At 43.6% G+C, this 24,637-nt stretch overlaps 1 protein-coding gene across 1 annotated transcript in view; it reads left to right on the forward strand.

Annotated features, from left to right (window-relative positions):
• Positions 1 to 518: 518 nt before the first annotated feature.
• Positions 519 to 24,637, forward strand: part of LOC138368497 (dynein beta chain, ciliary-like) — a 118,521-nt gene continuing 94,402 nt past the window's right edge. The window contains exon 1 of the mRNA XM_069331018.1: positions 519 to 720. Within this exon, the coding sequence (XP_069187119.1) occupies positions 532 to 720 (189 nt within the window). The 5' untranslated portion in view covers positions 519 to 531. The remainder of the gene's footprint in view (positions 721 to 24,637) is intronic.

The following is a 24,637-nucleotide window of genomic DNA, read 5'->3' on the forward strand; positions in this document are numbered from 1 at the left end:
CATAGCAGATTCTTTAAAATTGCAGAGATGTTGGCAGACTTATTTTGATGTAAAAGTCCAGTCACAACTGGACTTTCTGAAAGTGAGTGTTTCGAAAAGAGAAGGTGAAATAGTCACTACACAAGGTGCTGGACAATCAACAGTTTCATGCTCGGTGTTTAATTCTCAAAACTTTACTCCTTCAGAGATCATGCATTTCTAGACTGATTAGCATTAACCTATTCTGTGAATATGTAGATATGAGAGGGGGGGGGGGGGAATAAGTTACTTATCCTTTGCAGGCTTTGAAACACAATGGATTCCAGCTTCGTTCTGTAACTATTATAAGTTTAACCTAACACGAAATTAATTTTTTCCTAATGAAATACTAATAATATATTCATATGAGGCGATGAAGGTTAGCAGCTATTAGCTCACACTTTCATTTATTTTCTTCATTATCATTTGTAATAAAAATATTCCTAGAAGAAATAATAAGTAGCCAGTATAAGTGTTTATGTTGTGTCAGCGGTTGAGGAGTCGCGAGACATCATGGTGCACCTGACGCCCCTGAAGCCGCTGCTGGAAGGACTGGAAGGTGGGGAGTTCCAAGACACTGCCCTTCTCATCCCACCGCTAATGCACTGCATCTGTCTGCTCTGGGTCAGTTGTTCCGCCTACCGCAAGCCAGACCGCATCGTCACGCTCTTCAAGGAGATCGCCAACCTCCTCATTAGCATGGTAAGCCATCTATGATTGATTGATTGTTAAAGATTAAGCCACCCAAAAGGTGGCACGAGCATGAATAGCCCGTAAGTGGTGGCCCATCCACTAGGTCGTTGACCTCCGCTTAGTGCAGGTGCAACTAAGTACGGGTGGATCCTAGATTCTCACAACAAATCAGGTTTCGAATTTCCCGGGAGCATGAAGGGAAATTCGGGTATGAAGGGTTGACATAAAATACCGTTTTCTATAAAAATCAACAGTTTATTAACAAAGAACTAAACTACTACATCCATGAGTTTACGTTACGTTAATATCCATCCAGTGGCACTTTAAAGACAGCTACTTAACAACCATGGGCAGGGCAGCTTCCCATCCTTTTCCATCTCGTAAGTGAAACGCAGCACGGAACTCTGCTCAAATGCCTCCTTCAGCTCCTGCAGATGTCTGACATCAGGTACCTGTGTAAAAATGTCGTCCACATACCTGCAGTATATGGCCGGTTTCAAGTTCATGTCGACTAAGACTTTTTGCTCGATGGTACCCATGTAGAAGTTTGCAAACAGGACACCTAGGGGAGAACCCATGGCGACCCCATCTACTTGCTTATACATGTGCCCATCCGGGCTCAAGAAGGGTGCCTCTTTAGTACAAGCTTGGAGTAGTTTCCTTAGGATATTTTCTGGTATGTCAAGAGGTGTACAGGCCGGATCACGATACACTCTGTCGGCTATCATCCCGATTGTCTCGTCCACAGGTACGTTGGTAAACAGCGATTCTACGTCCAAAGAGGCTCTTATCCCTGTGGCCCGTGTGCCCCTCAGTAAGTCAACAAATTCCTTTGGAGACTTCAGGCTGAAGGCGCAAGGGACATAAGGAGTCAGCAGGCCGTTGAGTCGCTTCGCCAGTCTGTACGTGGGTGTGGGTATCTGGCTGATGATTGGCCGAAGTGGGTTTCCAGGCTTGTGTGTCTTGACATTTCCATACGCATATCCAGGTTTATATTCCCCAATAATCTTTGGCAGGTGGAGTCCGGATTTCTTGGCGTTCACAGTTTACGAAACTGTGTTTCGTAAAACTGTGAACCATCACCATCACCAACAAAGTCCATCACTGCTTGCTCTGTGATGGTAATCACCCCGCAATTTCCTACCGCTGCCCCCGCAGACAGGAAATTATCAAGGCCCAGGATGAAGCCAAAAGAAACAACTCGTCTACCTCCTCGACCAGAGCCCCAAGCGTTCAACTCACCACCTTAGCTCTCACTAGTCGACCAGAAGACTTTCCAGTCCTACCAACATGTGGCTCCTCCCAGCAGGCGACACAGCCTTCTCATTGGGGACCCAAGGTCCTACAGGCTCCTTCACAGCCCCCTGCATCACGTGCAGGCATTATCCCTGGTGTTCTTAAACTAGCGGAAAGGCTTGCAGGACCAGACAACCAGCGCTTTGTCAGTGAACTAAACGCATTATACATAGACAATGGCCTGGCCCCCATCATAGCCACTAGCGTAAATCTCACTGCCTCCTTTACCACTCCGGAGACTACCACCAGGACGACCAGGTGGTCAACTTCAACACCGACTCCAGAACCGCCCATGACCCTGGCGACACAAACAAAGGTAATTCCTTCTCCAGCTCCCAACACTCCTACCATCACTATCTCAGCAGCCGCGCTAGCAGACGTGCTGTCTACAAACGATAACAGTACCACCAGCGCTCCTGAAATAGCTACAACCACCAATCAACGACACCTAAACCTACCTAAGGCTGCGAGACGAAAGACAAAAACGCCCACTACAGAGGTTACGGACTCCTCAGACTAGGAAATCATAGTAGGAGCTCCACCGCCGCATCACAAATACGACACCTACACGGTTCAAGACTTCCTCTTGGAGGCCACGTCACCAAACTCTAACGACAGCACTGCTCAGCCAAAGTCGCAGGCAAAGAAAATACAGAAAACCTAGAGGTCTACACTAACCCCACCAGCTCCATAACTGGTATAGCCAGCCCTCCAGGCTGAAAACCATCATGAAGACCCCCATCCATCGCCACATCTCTAGTATCAGCCACTGATACAGATAATGACTCCAAAGAGCCTCCACTTACGGGCTCACCATAGCCCGTGCTACTGGAACTTATCGTTCTGAGTAGCGAATCTTAAACAACAATTAAACTTTGTTCAGTTATAGTTGTGTGTGTGTAAACTAAAGTCTTTGAAAATGTAATAAATTTTACGAAACGCGCTCAAGTGTCGCGTCAGACTAGAAATAAAAATGAATTTTGGAGAATTGACTTTTCAATTACCATCAACAGTGAAAAAAAATATAAGAAACATTGAGAAAATTCGTGTTAGAATTATTAATCTTACTTTTTCGGTCATATTTAATAATATATGTCTACAGGAAAGACTGCTAACAAAATATACTAATATATATGTATATATATTATTATAGACTGTGGGTTGGTTGGTGTTGTCGTCGTTGATCCTTCTCTATGGACAACCCAACCCACAACTCGGCAGAGTGCTTATACTAGGAGATCACCCTTGGCGCTTCTGGCTCTTGGAGAGGGGCTCAACGTCACACGTTTAGGGGATGCGGCTCCAACACTTAGCCTCGTTGTCACGTGCACACACCCACTCGAGCCGCTGTGACTCCCCACTCTCTCCTTATGAGATATGATCTCCTCAATCCCCTATGACTTACTAGTATTACCTCCTACCCTGTCCACGGCAGTGGTTCTTGGTTCTTTCTCTCTCTCTCTCCTTATTTTACTACCTCCTGGGAAGCCTCACTAGGACAAGGGCAAACACCAGCAAATTGTGACACATTTACTGGACAAAGCACATACACGATACATACACACATATAATAATAATGAATCCTATACTCTATAATATCACAATCAGATTGCACTCCAACACCATCAGAACTCTATTATCAGCTTATCAAGTGGTATCCTATCTCCTGGTTCACCACCTGATACTATCAACCTCCTCAAGTTGATCAAGCCTACATACACTGTTGCACCATCAGCAAGATAACATATATATATAGAAAATCAGCATTTGAATGCAATAACATATACCAGTATAAATGTTCATTGATACTTCAGTATAAAAAACTCCTTGACATAAGAATGCCAACAGTCACTCACCTCTCACTGCGTCTTGCACGCTAATGACAACCAAACACTATCAACTCCCTATAAGTAATCCACCAGAACTTCCCCTTCCACCTCTGGAAGTTCACTACCCTAATATCCTTAGGTTCTTCCGGGCTTCACTACCAGGATCCTCTGCAGCTCCTCCAGGCTGCTATCATGAAGTTTCCTTGAGCAACTACGGTGCTTCACCCTTCTGCTAGGGTCCTCCACAGCTCTCTTGGCTGCTACACCATGAAGTTTCCCCGAGCAACTATGGTGCTTCTCCACCTCTACAGAAGCACGTAACACTCCTCTTCACTGCTGCTTCTCCTCACAGCTCGAGGTCCTCTGCTCCACTACCTTGGAGTCTCATCAGCTACTTCATCTGCTGGCTTCGAAGTTCTCAGCAACTTCTTCCCCAAAAGACAAACCTGCAACCCATCGACACTCCAATAAAATGTTCCCCTTTAACACATAAACAAAAATAACCACACAATATGCTTGCCTCAAACCTCTATCTGTTCTCTACATACAGTGAGAGTGGACTCCCCCGTTTTGGGCGGGTCCATACTCCACCTCGCCTGGCGGCGGTCCTCACTCGCTGGGAGGGTCTTCCTCCGTCAAGAGCCAGGCTCCCTCAGTCGTCCGCCAGCACTCAGAGGGGGCGGACGTCGCTCCGTGCTCCTCCCTCTTCACTCTCCTATTTCAGGCTTTCTGCCTTATTAAAACATGTCTAACTTATAAATAAACATTGCTACCGTCGCTGGGCACACGACCAACTACAAGTGATCACTATGAACTGGCGTATATCGTGCTTACCACAGATTAACTGATCGAGGGCGCTTTTCCTCTGACGGCGTCTGGTCAGGGCGCTCCACACAGCCCACGAAAATGCCTCTGAGTAGCTTATTAAACTCTGCTCGTCGACCAGGACTTGATACCACAACGTTCCCAGCTCGGTTCCACAGCTGGCACGTCTACACACTTCTCTTCTCTTCGAGATGTATCACTAGGGGTTCCCTTCTGGCGGGAGCTCAAATGGAGCGCGGCTTCCCCCTGCGATGTCTGGCACTCAAGTGAGGTCAAGGTCCTCCGGAAGCGAGCCTCATGCCTCCAGCAAAATGTCCACATCTCCTCGCCAGTCATTTATCTGTTTTCTTCTTCATTGCCCATGATCTCAAACTGTTATACATATCCAAGCAACTATTTTACATATGCGTTATCACTTCAATATTCGCTAGATCTTCTAATCAGGTCAGGCTTGACGAATAACTCTCAAGGAGGGAGACTCGTTTCTCCTGTAGGCTGAGATCATAACACTCCCCTCCCCTTATTTTTGAGAGTTATTCTAGTGGCTAGGCTCGAGATAACGCATCAGCCACTACATTGTCTCGCCCTCTTATGTGCGTTATCACCAGGTCATACTCTTGGAGCGATAAAAACCATCTGGTTAATCTCTGGTTTGCATGCTTCATTTTCTTCAGGAAAACTAGGGGATTATGGTCTGTATACACCGTCACTGGGTGTCCCCCCCCTCTCACATACACTTCAAAATGTTTCAATGCCATCACCAGGGCCAAAGTCTCTTTCTCAACTGTACTGTACGACCTCTGGTGCTTAACGAACTTCTTCGAGAAGAAGGACACGGGGCGGTAAATTCCATCATTCTGCTGCGTCAGTACAGCTCCGGCCCCTATATCACTGGCATCTACAAATAACGTAAACGGCGCTTCAAAATCTGGCGACACTAGTACAGGTGCCTCAGTCAACAGTCTTTTGGTCTTCTCAAACGCTTCTTGTGCTGTTCCATTCCACTCCCACTTCTTGCTCTTTGATAGCAAACTCGTCATAGGAGCGGCTACGGTGGAGAAATTTTCACAGAACTTCCGGTAATACCCAATCATACCGAGGTATCTCAACAATTCTTTCTTACTCCTGGGCACCGGGAAGTTGTCAATGGCCTCCACCTTTGTTCTTACCGGAGCAACCTCGCCTTGCCCTACTATATATCCAAGGTACTCCAGGCGGGCTCTCCCGAACTCGCTTTTTGCCAAGTTGATCGTCATGTTGGCCTTCTCCAACCGATCGAACAAATCTAAAAGTCGATCCACGTGATCCTTCCAGGAATCAGCGAACACCACAATATCATCGATGTACACTGCACATCCAGTCGCGCCTTGTAACACCTGATTCATTACTCGTTGAAAACAACTACCACTATTCTTCATTCCGAACGGCACCACTTTATATTGGTACAAGCCGTCGGGTGTCACGAACGCTGAGATCCTCTTGGCCTCCTCAGACAGGGGAATCTGGTAGTATCCCTTCAACAGGTCTATCTTCGAGACATACCGTGCACTCCCAATTCGATCTATGCAATCGTCAATGCGCGGTATCGGAAACGAGTCAGCGACCGTGAGTGCATTCACTTTCCTATAATCGGTACAGAACTGGTACGTGCCGTCACTCTTCTTCACGAGGAGGCACGGCGAACTCCAGTCACTGTCGCTAACCTCTGCCAAGTCGTTATCTAGCAGATACTTCACTTCTGCTCTCATTGCCGCTGCTTTCTCCGGGTTAACTCTGTAAGGGTGCTGCTTGATGGGCTCAGCACTCCCTACATTCACTTCGTGCACCGTTCCGCGGTGTCTTCTAGGCACGTCCGTGAATAACGACTTATTCCTCCGTAGGATCTCCACTAGCTCCTGTCGTTGGTCATCCTCCAAATGACCCAGACGCTCACCTATCTTGGCCAGGCTTTCTGTATTTGATATCTTCGCGCCATCGGCCTTCTCTAACTTACAGTTCTCCTCTTCTATCCCTTTTCCGTCTCCTCCACACAGCACCGTCGCCTGCAATGGGGTTTCCATCGGTTCTTCATCGCCTAGAGGCTTATCTCTGTCATAGTACCTCTTTATCATGTTCACGTGGCAAACCTGTGACTTCCTCGGACGATCTGGCATGTGGATTACATAATTCACATCCCCTAATGCCTTCTGGATGGTATATGGTCCACAAAATCTCAACTCGTATATACTTCCTTTTACCGGTAGCAGGACTAACACCTGATCTCCTTCTTGAAATTTCCTGCCCTTCGCCTTCCTGTCGTGGTACCTTACCATCTCTGCCTGGGATGTCCTCAAATTTTCCTTGGCCAAATCTCTGGCCCTAGAGAGTCGCTCTCTAAAAGTCTTCACATATTTTCCCACGTCCACCTTAGGCCTATCCACGGTGAGCTGCTCCTTCAGCGCGCCCACTGGGCTCCTCACGGAGTGTCCGTACACCAGTTGAAATGGGGTGAATCCGAGTGATTCTACTACCGCATCCCTGATGGCGAACAACACGGATGGTAATGCCTCGTCCCAACTACTCCCTTCCTCAGCGCAGTATATCCTCAACAAGCTCTTTAGCGTTCCATGGAAACGCTCCAATGCTCCCTGCGACTGAGGGTGATACGGTGACGAGCGCACTTGCTCTACTCTCCATCCTTTCACAGTTTCCCTAAACAACTTCGACCGGAAGACACTCCCCTGGTCCGTCTGGATAACCTTGGGCATTCCTACCCACGCAATGTAGTTCTGTAGTCTATCCAGAACGGCTCTCGACGTCACTCTTCTCAGGGGGATTGCTTCAGGGAAACGGGTGGCCGTGCACATTATGGTCAGTAAGTACTCGTGGCCTTTTCTGGTCCTCGGCAACGGACCTACACAGTCTATCAAGACTCTCTCAAAAGGCTCGCCAAATGCCGGTATGGGCTTTAAGGGTGCCTTTGGTATAGCCGGAGCCGGCTTACCTGCACGTTGGCACGCCAAACATGTCCTACAATATTTCTTTACCTCCTTCCACACGTTCGGCCAGTAGAAGTGCTCCTGCACCTTATTTAAGGTCTTCTTCACCCCCAAGTGCCCTGCCATATCTACGGAGTGGGCTAGTTCTAACACAGCCGCCCTAAACTCCTTCGGCACTAACACTTGGTGCTTCTCCAACCATACCTTATCTGCGCCGGCTTTGTCCGGTCGCCATTTCCTCATTAGTACATCATCGTCCAAGTAGTAATACACGGGGGACTCCGGACATGAATTTCCCCCTTTTGCCTCCCTGATTAGATCTATAAACTCCTCTTTCTGAGCCCTAATCAGGTCCGCTCGGTTCACGCTGAACTTTTCAGGTAGGGTCATTTTCACTTCCTGTCTCCTCGAATCCTCATTCTTCTGAGCTCGATCTTCGTCGAACAGCCCAGACATGTCCATGTTGACCTCCTCCCTTGGTGGAGTCGACACTGCCATATCATCTCCAATGTCTTCCTCGTCGGCTACGTCCGACTCTGTCACTATACAGGCCGGGTATACGATGACTTGACTGTCCTCTGCCTCATTTTCAAGGATGCTGGCTAGATCTATCTTGTCCGGCGTTCCACTTGTACCGCGGTCCTTCTGGTTCACCTCCGGCACAGCTTTTACTATCAGCTCTGGCAGCACCTTGGACCCACACAAGTCGTTCCCCAGGATCACTTGGACTCCTGGAACAGGTATGTTGGGGCACACTCCCAACATCACCTCCGCCGACAAATAATCTGACTTCAACTGGAGAGCACACACGGGCATGTCACTCTTAGACAACAACCCATGAACCTTTATCCTCCTACTGCCAGCTAACAGTCGATCATTTCTTATTAGGCCTCTCAGAATCAAGCTCTGATTGACTCCAGTATCCCTGAGGATACTAACCTCCACCTCGGGTTGACCTTCTATGCCGACCCAACCTTTACTAATGAACGGCCTATACCGCTCGTTCATCAAATCTACCTTCTGTGGTTTGTCTTGTTGTACATCAACGTACTTCTTCCGGGGATCACATGTCGTCAGGGCCACGACTCTCTTGCCCTGCCGACAATCTCGCATCATGTGACCTGATCTGTTGCATTTGTAGCATCTCATTTGGGAGAAATCTCTCCTATACGCCCCCGAGTGGCTCTGACTCTGCCCACTCGTATTGGAGTTCCTCGGGCCAGATGTACTACTCATACTCTGTGGAGCTTCATTGGACTCTTGTCTCCTCTGCACATTTTTATTTTCCTGCTTACCTCCAGCAGGCGGACTCGGCAACTTTCCTTCCTGGGGCTTAAAACTAGCTGGTCTGCTTGTCTGCCCCCCAAAACTTCTTCCGCCCCAGACTCCACTGGGTCTGCTATTGCTGCGTCTCGCCTTGCTTCTTACTCTGTTCTCTCTTAAGCTCTTGTATGCTTCAGTAATCATATCCGCCCTATCTGCGGCATCTTTCACCTCCTTTATCCTTGTTTCTTGGATCTTGAACTTTGTTTCGGGATGCATCATCTCCAAGAACTTCTCCATGACCATCAGTTGCTTCAGGTCAGCGTAAGATCCAACTCCAGCAGCCTCAATCCACTTCTGGAATCGTCTTTCCAGATCCCTTGCTGTCTCAGCAAACGTACATGCTCCAACTTTCACCATCTCTCTGAAACGCTTTCTATAAGCTTCTGGGGTTAACTGAAACGAGCGCAATATGCTGCTCTTTACCGTGGCATAATCCTGGCACTCTTCCAGTGACAATTGGGTGTATGCCTCCCTGGCTGCACCGGTCAACCTTAACTGGACCAGCTGGGCCCATTCCTCCTGTGGCCACTCCTTGATACTGGCTACTTTTTCAAAGTGCTCGAAAAAGCTCTCTGCCTCTTCGGGAACAAACAAGGGAATGTCCTTCTCCCTAACCCTAACATCTGGTGGGTGTGATACCTGGGTGGTGCTCTCTGGCAACCCATGTTCAATCCTTTGCTCAGCCAAGGTTCTATTCGCTTCTATCTGCATTTGTTTTGTTCTCTCTTTTTCTTTTTCGACTTGGGCTTTTTCTTTCTCCTGTTCCAACTCCAGTTCCCTTACTCTGGTTTTCTCTTTTTCTTTCTCCTGTTCCAACTCCAGTTCTCTTACTCTGGTTTTCTCTTTTTCTTTCTCCACCTCTAGTCTTGCTTTCTCTTTTTCTATTTCCAGTCTGGTTTTTTCTTTTTCCTTCTCTGCTTCATTTTTCATCTGGAGTTCTAATTTCATCTTTTCCAGCTGGAACTGTCTCTCCTTGTCCTCTCGTTGTTGCTGCATCTGGAGCTCTAACTGGAATCTCTCCAAGCTCCTATTTCGGCTACTCCTGCTACTGCGGCTACTCTTGCTGCTCCTACTCGATCCCTGGGATCTCACTTCATCCTGCCCATCATCCTCCTTTCCACTTTCAGCTCCTTTTTGGGCTCCTTGCTCTGCCGCTTCATTTTTGGCTCTTAACTGCCTCAGGATCTCATCCTTCATCCCAGCTACTTTAGATGCTTTCAACCTAAGGCCACATTTTTCTGCTATTTGTTTCAATTGATCCCTCGTGCAACCTTCCAAGTCCTCAGGCTTGCCTGACTCCACAAACGCTTGCACCTTATCCATCTTTGTCCTGTGAGTCTTCCCAAGAGAGAGTATACACCTGCGGTCACACAGTTTATCTCAGCAGGGGTGTACAAATCCACTCTTGGACAGGGTGTGGGTGTGTCAGTTCACTCTCCCGGACACAGGCCCCCAATTTATTATAGACTGTGGGTTGGTTGGTGTTGTCGTCGTTGATCCTTCTCTATGGACAACCCAACCCACAACTCGGCAGAGTGCTTATACTAGGAGATCACCCTTGGCGCTTCTGGCTCTTGGAGAGGGGCTCAACGTCACACGTTTAGGAGATGCGGCTCCAGCACTTAGCCTCGTTGTCACGTGCACACACCCACTCGAGCCGCTGTGACTCCCCACTCTCTCCTTATGAGATATGATCTCCTCAATCCCCTATGACTTACTAGTATTACCTCCTACCCTGTCCACGGCAGTGGTTCTTGGTTCTTTCTCTCTCTCTCTCCTTATTTTACTACCTCCTGGGAAGCCTCACTAGGACAAGGGCAAACACCAGCAAATTGTGACACATTTACTGGACAAAGCACATACACGATACATACACACATATAATAATAATGAATCCTATACTCTATAATATCACAATCAGATTGCACTCCAACACCATCAGAACTCTATTATCAGCTTATCAAGTGGTATCCTATCTCCTGGTTCACCACCTGATACTATCAACCTCCTCAAGTTGATCAAGCCTACATACACTGTTGCACCATCAGCAAGATAACATATATATATAGAAAATCAGCATTTGAATGCAATAACATATACCAGTATAAATGTTCATTGATACTTCAGTATAAAAAACTCCTTGACATAAGAATGCCAACAGTCACTCACCTCTCACTGCGTCTTGCACGCTAATGACAACCAAACACTATCAACTCCCTATAAGTAATCCACCAGAACTTCCCCTTCCACCTCTGGAAGTTCACTACCCTAATATCCTTAGGTTCTTCCGGGCTTCACTACCAGGATCCTCTGCAGCTCCTCCAGGCTGCTATCATGAAGTTTCCTTGAGCAACTACGGTGCTTCACCCTTCTGCTAGGGTCCTCCACAGCTCTCTTGGCTGCTACACCATGAAGTTTCCCCGAGCAACTATGGTGCTTCTCCACCTCTACAGAAGCACGTGACACTCCTCTTCACTGCTGCTTCTCCTCACAGCTCGAGGTCCTCTGCTCCACTACCTTGGAGTCTCATCAGCTACTTCATCTGCTGGCTTCGAAGTTCTCAGCAACTTCTTCCCCAAAAGACAAACCTGCAACCCATCGACACTCCAATAAAATGTTCCCCTTTAACACATAAACAAAAATAACCACACAATATGCTTGCCTCAAACCTCTATCTGTTCTCTACATACAGTGAGAGTGGACTCCCCCGTTTTGGGCGGGTCCATACTCCACCTCGCCTGGCGGCGGTCCTCACTCGCTGGGAGGGTCTTCCTCCGTCAAGAGCCAGGCTCCCTCAGTCGTCCGCCAGCACTCAGAGGGGGCGGACGTCGCTCCGTGCTCCTCCCTCTTCACTCTCCTATTTCAGGCTTTCTGCCTTATTAAAACATGTCTAACTTATAAATAAACATTGCTACCGTCGCTGGGCACACGACCAACTACAAGTGATCACTATGAACTGGCGTATATCATGCTTACCACAGATTAACTGATCGAGGGCGCTTTTCCTCTGACGGCGTCTGGTCAGGGCGCTCCACACAGCCCACGAAAATGCCTCTGAGTAGCTTATTAAACTCTGCTCGTCGACCAGGACTTGATACCACAACGTTCCCAGCTCGGTTCCACAGCTGGCACGTCTACACACTTCTCTTCTCTTCGAGATGTATCACTAGGGTTCCCTTCTGGCGGGAGCTCAAATGGAGCGCGGCTTCCCCCTGCGATGTCTGGCACTCAAGTGAGGTCAAGGTCCTCCGGAAGCGAGCCTCACGCCTCCAGCAAAATGTCCACATCTCCTCGCCAGTCATTTATCTGTTTTCTTCTTCATTGCCCATGATCTCAAACTGTTATACATATCCAAGCAACTATTTTACATATGCGTTATCACTTCAATATTCGCTAGATCTTCTAATCAGGTCAGGCTTGACGAATAACTCTCAAGGAGGGAGACTCGTTTCTCCTGTAGGCTGAGATCATAACAATATATATATATATATATATATATATATATATATATATATATATATATATATATATATATATATATATATATATATATATATATATACATATATATATATATTTGTTAATCTTCACTTGTGGTTTATGCAAGTATAGGCTTATAAGCTGGACACGAGTTCTCTCACATTGACAGCGGCTTGACGAAAAATGCAGACTGACCCCTCACTCATCTGGTGCCTTCGGGAGGTGGAGATGTTTGAAATATATATCTCGAACTATCTACTTCTTTTGTAAGGTCTGATGGCGTAGTGGGTTAAAGCACACTAGTTATGCCAGCTACTGGAAGGTAGTTGTGCTTTCTGGGTTCGAGTCCCACTGGTGGGTGTTGTCCAAAGATTGTTATATATATATATATATATATATATATATATATATATATATATATATATATATATATATATATATATATATATATATATATATATATATAAATGTCGTACCTAGTAGCCAGAACGCACTTCTCGGCCTATTATGCAAGGCCCGATTTGCCTAATAAGCCAAGTTTTCATGATTTAATGTTTTTTCAACTACCTAACATACCTAACCTAACCTAACCTAACTTTTTTTGCTACCTAACCAAACCTAACCAATAAAGATAGGTTAGGTTAGGTTAGGTAGGGTTGGTTAGGTTCGGTCATATATCTACGTTAATTTTAAATCCAATAAAAAAAAGTTGACCTCATACATAATGAAATGGGTAGCTTTATCATTTCATTAGAAAAAAATTAGAGAAAATATAATAATTCATGAAAACTTGGCTTATTAGGCAAAACGGGCCTTGCATAATAGGCTGAGAAGTACGTTCTGGCTACTAGGTACGACATATATATATATATATATATATATATATATATATATATATATATATATATATATATATATGTCGTACCTAATAGCCTGAACGCACTTCTCAGCCAACTATGCAAGGCCCGATTTGCCTAATAAGCCAAGTTTTCCTTAATATATATTTTCTAATTTTTTCCTTATGAAATGATAAAGCTACCCATTTCATTATGTTTGAGGACAATTTTTTTTTATTGGAGTTAAAATTAACGTAGATATATGACCGAACCTAACCAACCCTACCTAACCTAACCTAACCTATCTTTAAAGGTTAGGTTAGGTTAGGTAGCCGAAAAAGTTAGGTTAGGTTAGGTTAGGTAGGTTAGGTAGTCGAAAAACAATTATTTCATGAAAACTTGGCTTATTAGGCAAATCGGGCCTTGCATAATAGGCCGAGAAGTGCCTTCTGACTACTAGGTACGACATTTATATATATATTTATGTATATATATATGTCGTACCTAATAGCCAGAACGCGCTTTTCATCCTACTATTCAAGGCCCGATTTGCCTAATAAGCCAAGTTTTCCTGAATTAATATATTTTCTCTAATTTTTTTCTTATGAAATGATAAAGCTATCCATTTCATTATGTATGAGGTCAATTTTTTTTATTGGAGTTAAAATTAACGTAGATATATGACCGAACCTAACCATCCCTACCTAACCTAACCTAACCTATCTTTATAGGTTAGGTTAGGTTAGGTAGCCGAAAAAGTTAGGTTAGGTTAGGTTAGGTAGGTTAGGTAGCCGAAAAAGCATTAATTCATGAAAACTTGGCTTATTAGGCAAATCTGGCCTTGCATAGTAGGCTGAGAAGTGCGTTCTGGCTACTAGGTACGACATATATATATATATATATATATATATATGTCGTACCTAGTAGCCAGAACTCACTTCTCAGCCTACTATTCAAGGCCCGATTTGCCTAATAAGCCAAGTTTTCCTGAATTAATATATTTACTATAATTTTTTTCTTATGAAATGATAAAGCAACCCTTTTCTCTATGTATGAGGTCAATTTTTTTTTATTGGAGTTAAAATTAACGTAGATATATGACCGAACCTAACCAACCCTACCTAACCTAACCTAACCTATATTTATAGGGAAGGTTAGGTTAGGTAGCCAAAAAAAGCTAGGTTAGGTTAGGTTAGGTAGGTTAGGTAGACGAAAAAACATTAATTCATGAAAACTTGGCTTATTAGGCAAATCGGGCCTTGAATAGTAGGCTGAGAAGTGCGTTCTGGCTATTAGGTACGACATATATATATATATATATATATATATATATATATATTAAATTATATATTATATATATATTATATATTATATATATTATATATATTATATATATATATATATGTCGTACCTAATAGCCAGAACGCACTTCTCAGCCTACTATTCAAGGCCCGATTTGCCTAATAAGCCAAGTTTTCATGAATTAATGTTTTTTCGTCTACCTAACCTACCTAACCTAACCTAATCTAGCTTTTTTTGGCTACCTAACCTAACCTTACCTATAAATATAGGTTAGGTTAGGTTAGGTAGGGTTGGTTAGGTTCGGTCATATATCTACGTTAATTTTAACTCAAATAAAAAAAAATTGACCTCATACATAGAGAAAAGGGTTGCTTTATCATTTCATAAGAAATAAATTATAGTAAATATATTAATTCAGGAAAACTTGGCTTATTAGGCAAATCGGGCCTTGATTAGTAGGCTGAGAAGTGAGTTCTGGCTACTAGGTACGACATATATATATATATATATATATATATATATATATATATGTCGTACCTAGTAGCCAGAACTCACTTCTCAGCCTACTATTCAAGGCCCGATTTGCCTAATAAGCCAAGTTTTCCTGAATTAATATATTTACTATAATTTTTTTCTTATGAAATGATAAAGCAACCCTTTTCTCTATGTATGAGGTCAATTTTTTTTTATTGGAGTTAAAATTAACGTAGATATATGACCGAACCTAACCAACCCTACCTAACCTAACCTAACCTATATTTATAGGTAAGGTTAGGTTAGGTAGCCAAAAAAAGCTAGGTTAGGTTAGGTTAGGTAGGTTAGGTAGACGAAAAAACATTAATTCATGAAAACTTGGCTTATTAGGCAAATCGGGCCTTGAATAGTAGGCTGAGAAGTGCGTTCTGGCTATTAGGTACGACATATATATATATATATATATATATATATATATATATATATATATATATATATATATATGTCGTACCTAGTAGCCAGAACGCACTTCTCAGCCTACTATGCAAGGCCTGATTTGCCTAATAAGCCAAGTTTTCATGAATTAATTGTTTTTCGGCAACCTAACCTACCTAACCTAACCTAACCTAACATTTTCGGCTACCTAACCTAACCTAACCTATAAAGATAGGTTAGGTTAGGTTAGGTAGGGTTGGTTAGGTTCGGTCATATATCTACGTTAATTTTAACTCCAATAAAAAAAAATTGACCTCACACATAATGAAATGGGTAGCTTTATCATTTCATAAGAAAAAAATTAGAGAAAATATATTAATTCAGGAAAACTTGGCTTATTAGGCAAATCGGGCCTTGAATAGTAGGCCGAGAAGTGCGTTCTGGCTACTAGGTACGACATATATATATATATATATTAGTATATTTTGTTAGCAGTCTTTCCTGTAGACATATATTATTAAATATGACCGAAAAAGTAAGATTAATAATTCTAACACGAACTTTCTCAATGTTTCTTATATTTTTTTTCACTGTTGATGGTAACTGAAAAGTCAATTCTCCAAAATTCATTTTTATTTCTAGTCTGACGCGACACTTGAGCGCGTTTCGTTAAATTTATTACATTTTCAAAGACTTTAGTTTACACACACACAACTATAACTGAACAAAGTTTAATTGTTGTTTAAGATTCGCTACTCAGAACGATAAGTTCCAGTAGCACGGGCTATGGTGAGCCCGTAAGTGGAGGCTCTTTGGAGTCATTATCTGTATCAGTGGCTGATACTAGAGATGTGGCGATGGATGGGGGTCTTCATGATGGTTTTCAGCCTGGAGGGCTGGCTATACCAGTTATGGAGCTGGTGGGGTTAGTGTAGACCTCTAGGTTTTCTGTATTTTCTTTGCCTGCGACTTTGGCTGAGCAGTGCTGTCGTTAGTGTTTGGTGACGTGGCCTCCAAGAGGAAGTCTTGAACCGTGTAGGTGTCGTATTTGTGATGCGGCGGTGGAGCTCCTACTATGATTTCCTAGTCTGAGGAGTCCGTAACCTCCGTAGTGGGCGTTTTTGTCTTTCGTCTCGCAGCCTTAGGAAGGTTTAGGTGTCGTTGATTGGTGGTTGTAGCTATTTCAGGAGCGCTGGTGGTACTGTTATCGTTTGTAGACAGCACGTCTGCTAGCGCGGCTGCTGAGATAGTGATGGTAGGAGTGTTGGGAGCTGGAGAAGGAATTACCTTTGTTTGTGTCGCCAGGGTCATGGGCGGTTCTGGAGTCGGTGTTGAAGTTGACCACCTGGTCGTCCTGGTGGTAGTCTCCGGAGTGGTAAAGGAGGCAGTGAGATTTACGCTAGTGGCTATGATGGGGGCCAGGCCATTGTCTATGTATAATGCGTTTAGTTCACTGACAAAGCGCTGGTTGTCTGGTCCTGCAAGCCTTTCCGCTAGTTTAAGAACACCAGGGATAATGCCTGCACGTGATGCAGGGGGCTGTGAAGGAGCCTGTGGGACCTTGGGTCCCCAATGAGAAGGCTGTGTCGCCTGCTGGGAGGAGCCACATGTTGGTAGGACCGGAAAGTCTTCTGGTCGACTGGTGAGAGCTAAGGTGGTGAGTTGAACGCTTGGGGCTCTGGTCGAGGAGGTAGACGAGTTGTTTCTTTTGGCTTCATCCTGGGCCTTGATAATTTCCTGTCTGCGGGGGCAGCGGTAGGAAATTGCGGGGTGATTACCATCACAGAGCAAGCAGTGATGGACTTTGTTGGTGATGGTGATGGTTCACAGTTTTACGAAACACAGTTTCGTAAACTGTGAACGCCAAGAAATCCGGACTCCACCTGCCAAAGATTATTGGGGAATATAAACCTGGATATGCGTATGGAAATGTCAAGACACACAAGCCTGGAAACCCACTTCGGCCAATCATCAGCCAGATACCCACACCCACGTACAGACTGGCGAAGCGACTCAACGGCCTGCTGACTCCTTATGTCCCTTGCGCCTTCAGCCTGAAGTCTCCAAAGGAATTTGTTGACTTACTGAGGGGCACACGGGCCACAGGGATAAGAGCCTCGTTGGACGTAGAATCGCTGTTTACCAACGTACCTGTGGACGAGACAATCGGGATGATAGCCGACAGAGTGTATCGTGATCCGGCCTGTACACCTCTTGACATACCAGAAAATATCCTAAGGAAACTACTCCAAGCTTGTACTAAAGAGGCACCCTTCTTGAGCCCGGATGGGCACATGTATAAGCAAGTAGATGGGGTCGCCATGGGTTCTCCCCTAGGTGTCCTGTTTGCAAACTTCTACATGGGTACCATCGAGCAAAAAGTCTTAGTCGACATGAACTTGAAACCGGCCATATACTGCAGGTATGTGGACGACATTTTTACACAGGTACCTGATGTCAGACATCTGCAGGAGCTGAAGGAGGCATTTGAGCAGAGTTCCGTGCTGCGTTTCACTTACGAGATGGAAAAGGATGGGAAGCTGCCCTTTCTAGATGTAACAGTCATGGAAAAGAGCGGAGGTTTCCACACTGCAGTCTACACTAAGGAAACGAACAAAGGAATGTGCCTAAATGCCAACAGCGACTGCCCAGACAGGTACAAGAGGAGTGTTGTTAACGCTTATGTCGACCGTGCTCTCAGCCACAGCTCAGAATGGAAGCAAGTCGACGAAGAACTCTGTAGGGTAAGGCAGGTCCTAGTCAACAACGGCTTCTCCAATGGTTTCGTCGAAGACATCATAAGAAGGAAAGTGAAACGCCATGCAACCTCTGAAGAGACAACTAACACAACACCTATACCCCCTATTAGACTATTTTACAGGAACTTCCTTTCCACAGCTCATAAAACGGAGGAAAGGGTCCTGAAAGATATTGTTAATAGAAACGTTATCCCTACAGACAAAAATCAGAGGATACAACTGACGATTTACTATAAAACAAGAAAAACGGCCAGCCTACTCATGAGAAATTCTCCAGACACAAAGCAGAACGCTTTAAAAGAGACCAACGTCGTCTATGCCTTCAAATGCCCTCTTGGGGACTGTAAGCTCCAAAAAAACCAATATATAGGCAAGACAACAACATCTCTTTCTAGGCGTTTAACGATGCATAAACAACAGGGCTCCATTAAGGAACATATAATCTCTTCCCACAACCAAACCATCGCCAGAGAAATCCTAGTAAACAACACAGAAATCATTGATAGATACAGCGATAGCAGGCGGCTTGACGTCTGCGAGGCACTACACATCAAGAAGTCAACACCAGCAATTAACAGCCAATTAATGCACAACTATATTCTACCCACCTCAAGACTCCGCTCCAATATAGAAGCATCAAGAAATATGGACCAATAGGCTTTCTACAATCACTTCCATTCAATACCCATTGTTTCGTGTTCTGTCTTGTGTTTAGGAATTTAATACCCTATTAATACCACCTCACCCCATCCACCTCACTCAAATGTAGATATAAACAAATCGAAGATGTGTAAGTTCTATTCAGTTGTGTATGTGTAAACTAAAGTCTTTGAAAATGTAATAAGTTTTACGAAACGCGCTCAAGTGTCGCGTGAGACTAGAAATAAAAATGAATTTTGGAGAATTGATTTTTGAATTACCACCAACAGTGAAAAGAAACGTACGAAAGATCGAGAAAATTCGTGTTAGAATTATTAATCTTACTTTTTCGGTCATATTTAATAATGTATATATATATATATATATATATATATATATATATATATATATATATATATATATATATATATATATATATATATATATATATATATATATGTCGTACCTAGTAGCCAGAACGCACTTCTCAGCCTACTATGCAAGGCCCGATTTGCCTAATAAACCAAGTTTTAATGAATTAATTGTTTTTCGACTACCTAACCTACCTAACCTAACCTAACCTAACTTTTTCGGCTACCTAACCTAACCTAAGCTAACCTATAAAGATAGGTTAGGTTAGGTTAGGTAGGGTTGGTTAGGTTCGGTCATATATCTACGTTAATTTTAACTGCAATAAAGAAAAATTGACCTCATACATAATGAAAAGGGAAGATTTATCATTTCATAAGAAAAAAATTAGAGAAAATATATTAATTCAGGAAAACTTGGCTTATTAGGCAAATCGGGCCTTGAATAGTAGGCCAAAAAGTGCGTTCTGGCTACTAGGTACGACATATATATATATATATATATATATATATATATATATATATATATATATATATATATATATATATATATATATATATATATACATATATATATATTATGTATATATATATTTTATTAAATATGACCGAAAAAGTAAGATTAATAATTCTAACACGAATTTTCTCAATCTTTCGTACATTATGCTTCACTGTTGGAGGTAAATCAAAAATCACTTCTCCAAAATTCATTTTTATTTCTAGTCTGACGCGACACGGGCGCGTTTCGTAAAACTTATTACATTTTCAAAGACTTCACAAATACACAACTGATTAGAACTTGCATTTCCCTGATTTTATATCTACTTTTGAGTGAGGTGGGAAGGGTGATGTGGCATTACATTTGAGTGAGGTGGGAAGGATGATGTGGCATTAGAGGATATTAATAGGGTATTAAAAGTATCAACACAAGACAGAACACGAAACAATGGATATTGAATAGAAGTGTTTGTAGAAAGCCTATTGGTCCATATTTCTTGATGCTTCTATATTGGAGCGGAGTCTTGAGGTGGGTAGAATATAGTTGTGCAATAATTGGCTGTTGATTGCTGGTGTTGACTTCTTGATGTGTAGTGCCTCGCAAACGTCAAGCCGCCTGCTATCGCTGTATCTATCGATGATTTCTGTGTTGTTTACTAGGATTTCTCTGGCGATGGTTTGGTTATGGGAAGAGATTATATGTTCCTTAATGGAGCCCTGTTGTTTATGCATCGTTAAACGCCTAGAAAGAGATGTTGTTGTCTTGCCTATATACTGGTTTTTTTGGAGCTTACAGTCCCCAAGTGGGCATTTGAAGGCATAGACGACGTTAGTCTCTTTTAAAGCGTTCTGTTTCGTGTCTGGAGAGTTTCTCATGAGTAGGCTGGCCGTTTTTCTGGTTTTATAGTAAATCGTCAGTTGTATCCTCTGATTTTTGTCTGTAGGGATAACGTTTCTATTAACAATATCTTTCAGGACCCTTTCCTCTGTTTTATGAGCTGTGGAAAAGAAGTTCCTGTAAAATAGTCTAATAGGGGGTATAGGTGTTGTGTTAGTTGTCTCTTCAGAGGTTGCATGGCTTTTCACTTTCCTTCTTATGATGTCTTCGATGAAACCATTGGAGAAGCCGTTATTGACTAGAACCTGCCTTACCCTACAGAGTTCTTCGTCGACTTGCTTCCATTCTGAGCTGTGGCTGAGAGCACGGTCGACGTATGCGTTAACAACACTCCTCTTGTACCTGTCAGGGCAGTCGCTGTTGGCATTTAGGCACATTCCTATGTTTGTTTCCTTTGTGTAGACTGCAGTGTGGAAACCTCCGCCCTTTTCCATGACTGTTACATCTAGAAAAGGCAGCTTCCCATCCTTTTCCGTCTCGTAAGTGAAACGCAGCACGGAACTCTGCTCAAATGCCTCCTTCAGCTCCTGCAGATGTCTGACATCAGGTACCTGTGTAAAAATGTCGTCAACATACCTGCAGTATATGGCCGGTTTCAAGTTCATGTCGACTAAGACTTTTTGCTCGATGGTACCCATGTAGAAGTTTGCAAACAGGACACCTAGGGGAGAACCCATAGCGACCCCATCTACTTGCTTATACATATGCCCATCCGGGCTCAAGAAGGGTGCCTCTTTAGTACAAGCTTGGAGTAGTTTCCTCAGAATACTTTCTGGCATGTCAAGAGGAGTACAGGCTGGATCACGATACACTCTGTCGGCTATCATTCCGATTGTCTCGTCCACAGGTACGTTTGTAAACAGCGATTCTACGTCCAACGAGGCTCTTATCCCTGTGGCCCGTGCGCCCCGCAGTAAGTCCACAAATTCCTTTGGAGACTTCAGGCTGAAGGCGCAAGGAACATAAGGAGTCAGCAGGCCGTTGAGTCGCTTTGCCAAACTGTACGTGGGTGTGGGTATCTGGCTAATGATTGGCCGAAGTGGGTTTCCAGGCTTGTGCGTCTTGACATTTCCATACGCATATCCAGGTTTATATTCCCCAATGATCTTTGGCAGGTGGAGTCCGGATTTCTTGGCGTTCACAGTTTCGATCAGTTTGTTGACCTTTGCTTTTAATTCGGCTGTAGTGTCCTTCGTTACCCTTTGGAACTTAGTTTGGTCAGAGAGTATGATGTTCATTTTCGCCAGATATTCGTCTTTTTTAAGAATGACATATATTGGCGACTTGTCACCTCTCCTGACAACTATCTCCTTGTTCTCGCGAAGGCTTTTAGCTGCCGCTCTAAGCTCGGGGGACAGTATGGTGCTTCTGTAGTTGCCTCGATTCTTTCCTCCTTCTGCAATAAGTTCTGCTTGTAAGGTATCTTTGGTAGTGACCTTCTTTTGTGTCTCGAGGTCGAATATGTCGTCCAACAGAATTTCCAACTCCACTTTCCGGGCCATTTCACTCGGTCTGGACATAACATGACAGTTTATGCCCAGATTTAGGAGAGTGACTTGGTCCTCAGTGAGGTTAATTCCTGCAAGGTTCAGGAAGCCATCTCTTGGTCGTGGAATTGCCATAGGTCCTCCATATAATGTTGTTAGTTTCTTGATAATCCTTGTTTCAGTGCTGAGGTGATGTTGGTCTGTGAGGATATCGAGGTGTTGTTCAATGCGGGTACGGATACTATGGTCGATGTTGCTATTTCTCCACTCGTTTGTAGCATGAAGTAGTTGCGTTTTTTTGTCTTTGATTTCATTCTCTGCCTTGTATATCTGATCACGAATCAGATCCTGGCGATATTTTATCGTGAAGGCTTGATTCCTTGCTGCTGGGTCGTGCACTTTAACATTAGTATATTTTGGTAGCAGTCTTTCCTGTAGACATATTTTATTAAATATGACCGAAAAAGTAAGATTAATAATTCTAACACGAATTTTCTCAATCTTTCGTACATTATGCTTCACTGTTGGAGGTAAATCAAAAATCACTTCTCCAAAATTAATTTTTATTTCTAGTCTGACGCGACACGGGCGCGTTTCGTAAAACTTTCCTAGGTGTCCTGTTTGCAAACTTCTACATGGGTACCATCGAGCAAAAAGTCTTAGTCGACATGAACTTGAAACCGGCCATATACTGCAGGTATGTTGACGACATTTTTACACAGGTACCTGATGTCAGACATCTGCAGGAGCTGAAGGAGGCATTTGAGCAGAGTTCCGTGCTGCGTTTCACTTACGAGACGGAAAAGGATGGGAAGCTGCCTTTTCTAGATGTAACAGTCATGGAAAAGGGCGGAGGTTTCCACACTGCAGTCTACACAAAGGAAACAAACATAGGAATGTGCCTAAATGCCAACAGCGACTGCCCTGACAGGTACAAGAGGAGTGTTGTTAACGCATACGTCGACCGTGCTCTCAGCCACAGCTCAGAATGGAAGCAAGTCGACGAAGAACTCTGTAGGGTAAGGCAGGTTCTAGTCAATAACGGCTTCTCCAATGGTTTCATCGAAGACATCATAAGAAGGAAAGTGAAAAGCCATGCAACCTCTGAAGAGACAACTAACACAACACCTATACCCCCTATTAGACTATTTTACAGGAACTTCTTTTCCACAGCTCATAAAACAGAGGAAAGGGTCCTGAAAGATATTGTTAATAGAAACGTTATCCCTACAGACAAAAATCAGAGGATACAACTGACGATTTACTATAAAACCAGAAAAACGGCCAGCCTACTCATGAGAAACTCTCCAGACACGAAACAGAACGCTTTAAAAGAGACTAACGTCGTCTATGCCTTCAAATGCCCACTTGGGGACTGTAAGCTCCAAAAAACCCAGTATATAGGCAAGACAACAACATCTCTTTCTAGGCGTTTAACGATGCATAAACAACAGGGCTCCATTAAGGAACATATAATCTCTTCCCATAACCAAACCATCGCCAGAGAAATCCTAGTAAACAACACAGAAATCATCGATAGATACAGCGATAGCAGGCGGCTTGACGTTTGCGAGGCACTACACATCAAGAAGTCAACACCAGCAATCAACAGCCAATTATTGCACAACTATATTCTACCCACCTCAAGACTCCGCTCCAATATAGAAGCATCAAGAAATATGGACCAATAGGCTTTCTACAAACACTTCTATTCAATATCCATTGTTTCGTGTTCTGTCTTGTGTTGATACTTTTAATACCCTATTAATATCCTCTAATGCCACATCATCCTTCCCACCTCACTCAAATGTAATGCCACATCACCCTTCCCACCTCACACAAAAGTAGATATAAAATCAGGGAAATGCAAGTTCTAATCAGTTGTGTATTTGTGAAGTCTTTGAAAATGTAATAAGTTTTACGAAACGCGCCCGTGTCGCGTCAGACTAGAAATAAAAATTAATTTTGGAGAAGTGATTTTTGATTTACCTCCAACAGTGAAGCATAATGTACGAAAGATTGAGAAAATTCGTGTTAGAATTATTAATCTTACTTTTTCGGTCATATTTAATAAAATATGTCTACAGGAAAGACTGCTACCAAAATATACTAATGTTAAAGTGCACGACCCAGCAGCAAGGAATCAAGCCTTCACGATAAAATATCGCCAGGATCTGATTCGTGATCAGATATACAAGGCAGAGAATGAAATCAAAGACAAAAAAACGCAACTACTTCATGCTACAAACGAGTGGAGAAATAGCAACATCGACCATAGTATCCGTACCCGCATTGAACAACACCTCGATATCCTCACAGACCAACATCACCTCAGCACTGAAACAAGGATTATCAAGAAACTAACAACATTATATGGAGGACCTATGGCAATTCCACGACCAAGAGATGGCTTCCTGAACCTTGCAGGAATTAACCTCACTGAGGACCAAGTCACTCTCCTAAATCTGGGCATAAACTGTCATGTTATGTCCAGAC

This window comes from Procambarus clarkii, chromosome 25 (genome assembly GCF_040958095.1).
Source record: "Procambarus clarkii isolate CNS0578487 chromosome 25, FALCON_Pclarkii_2.0, whole genome shotgun sequence".
In the NCBI taxonomy this organism is placed as follows: domain Eukaryota; kingdom Metazoa; phylum Arthropoda; class Malacostraca; order Decapoda; family Cambaridae; genus Procambarus; species Procambarus clarkii.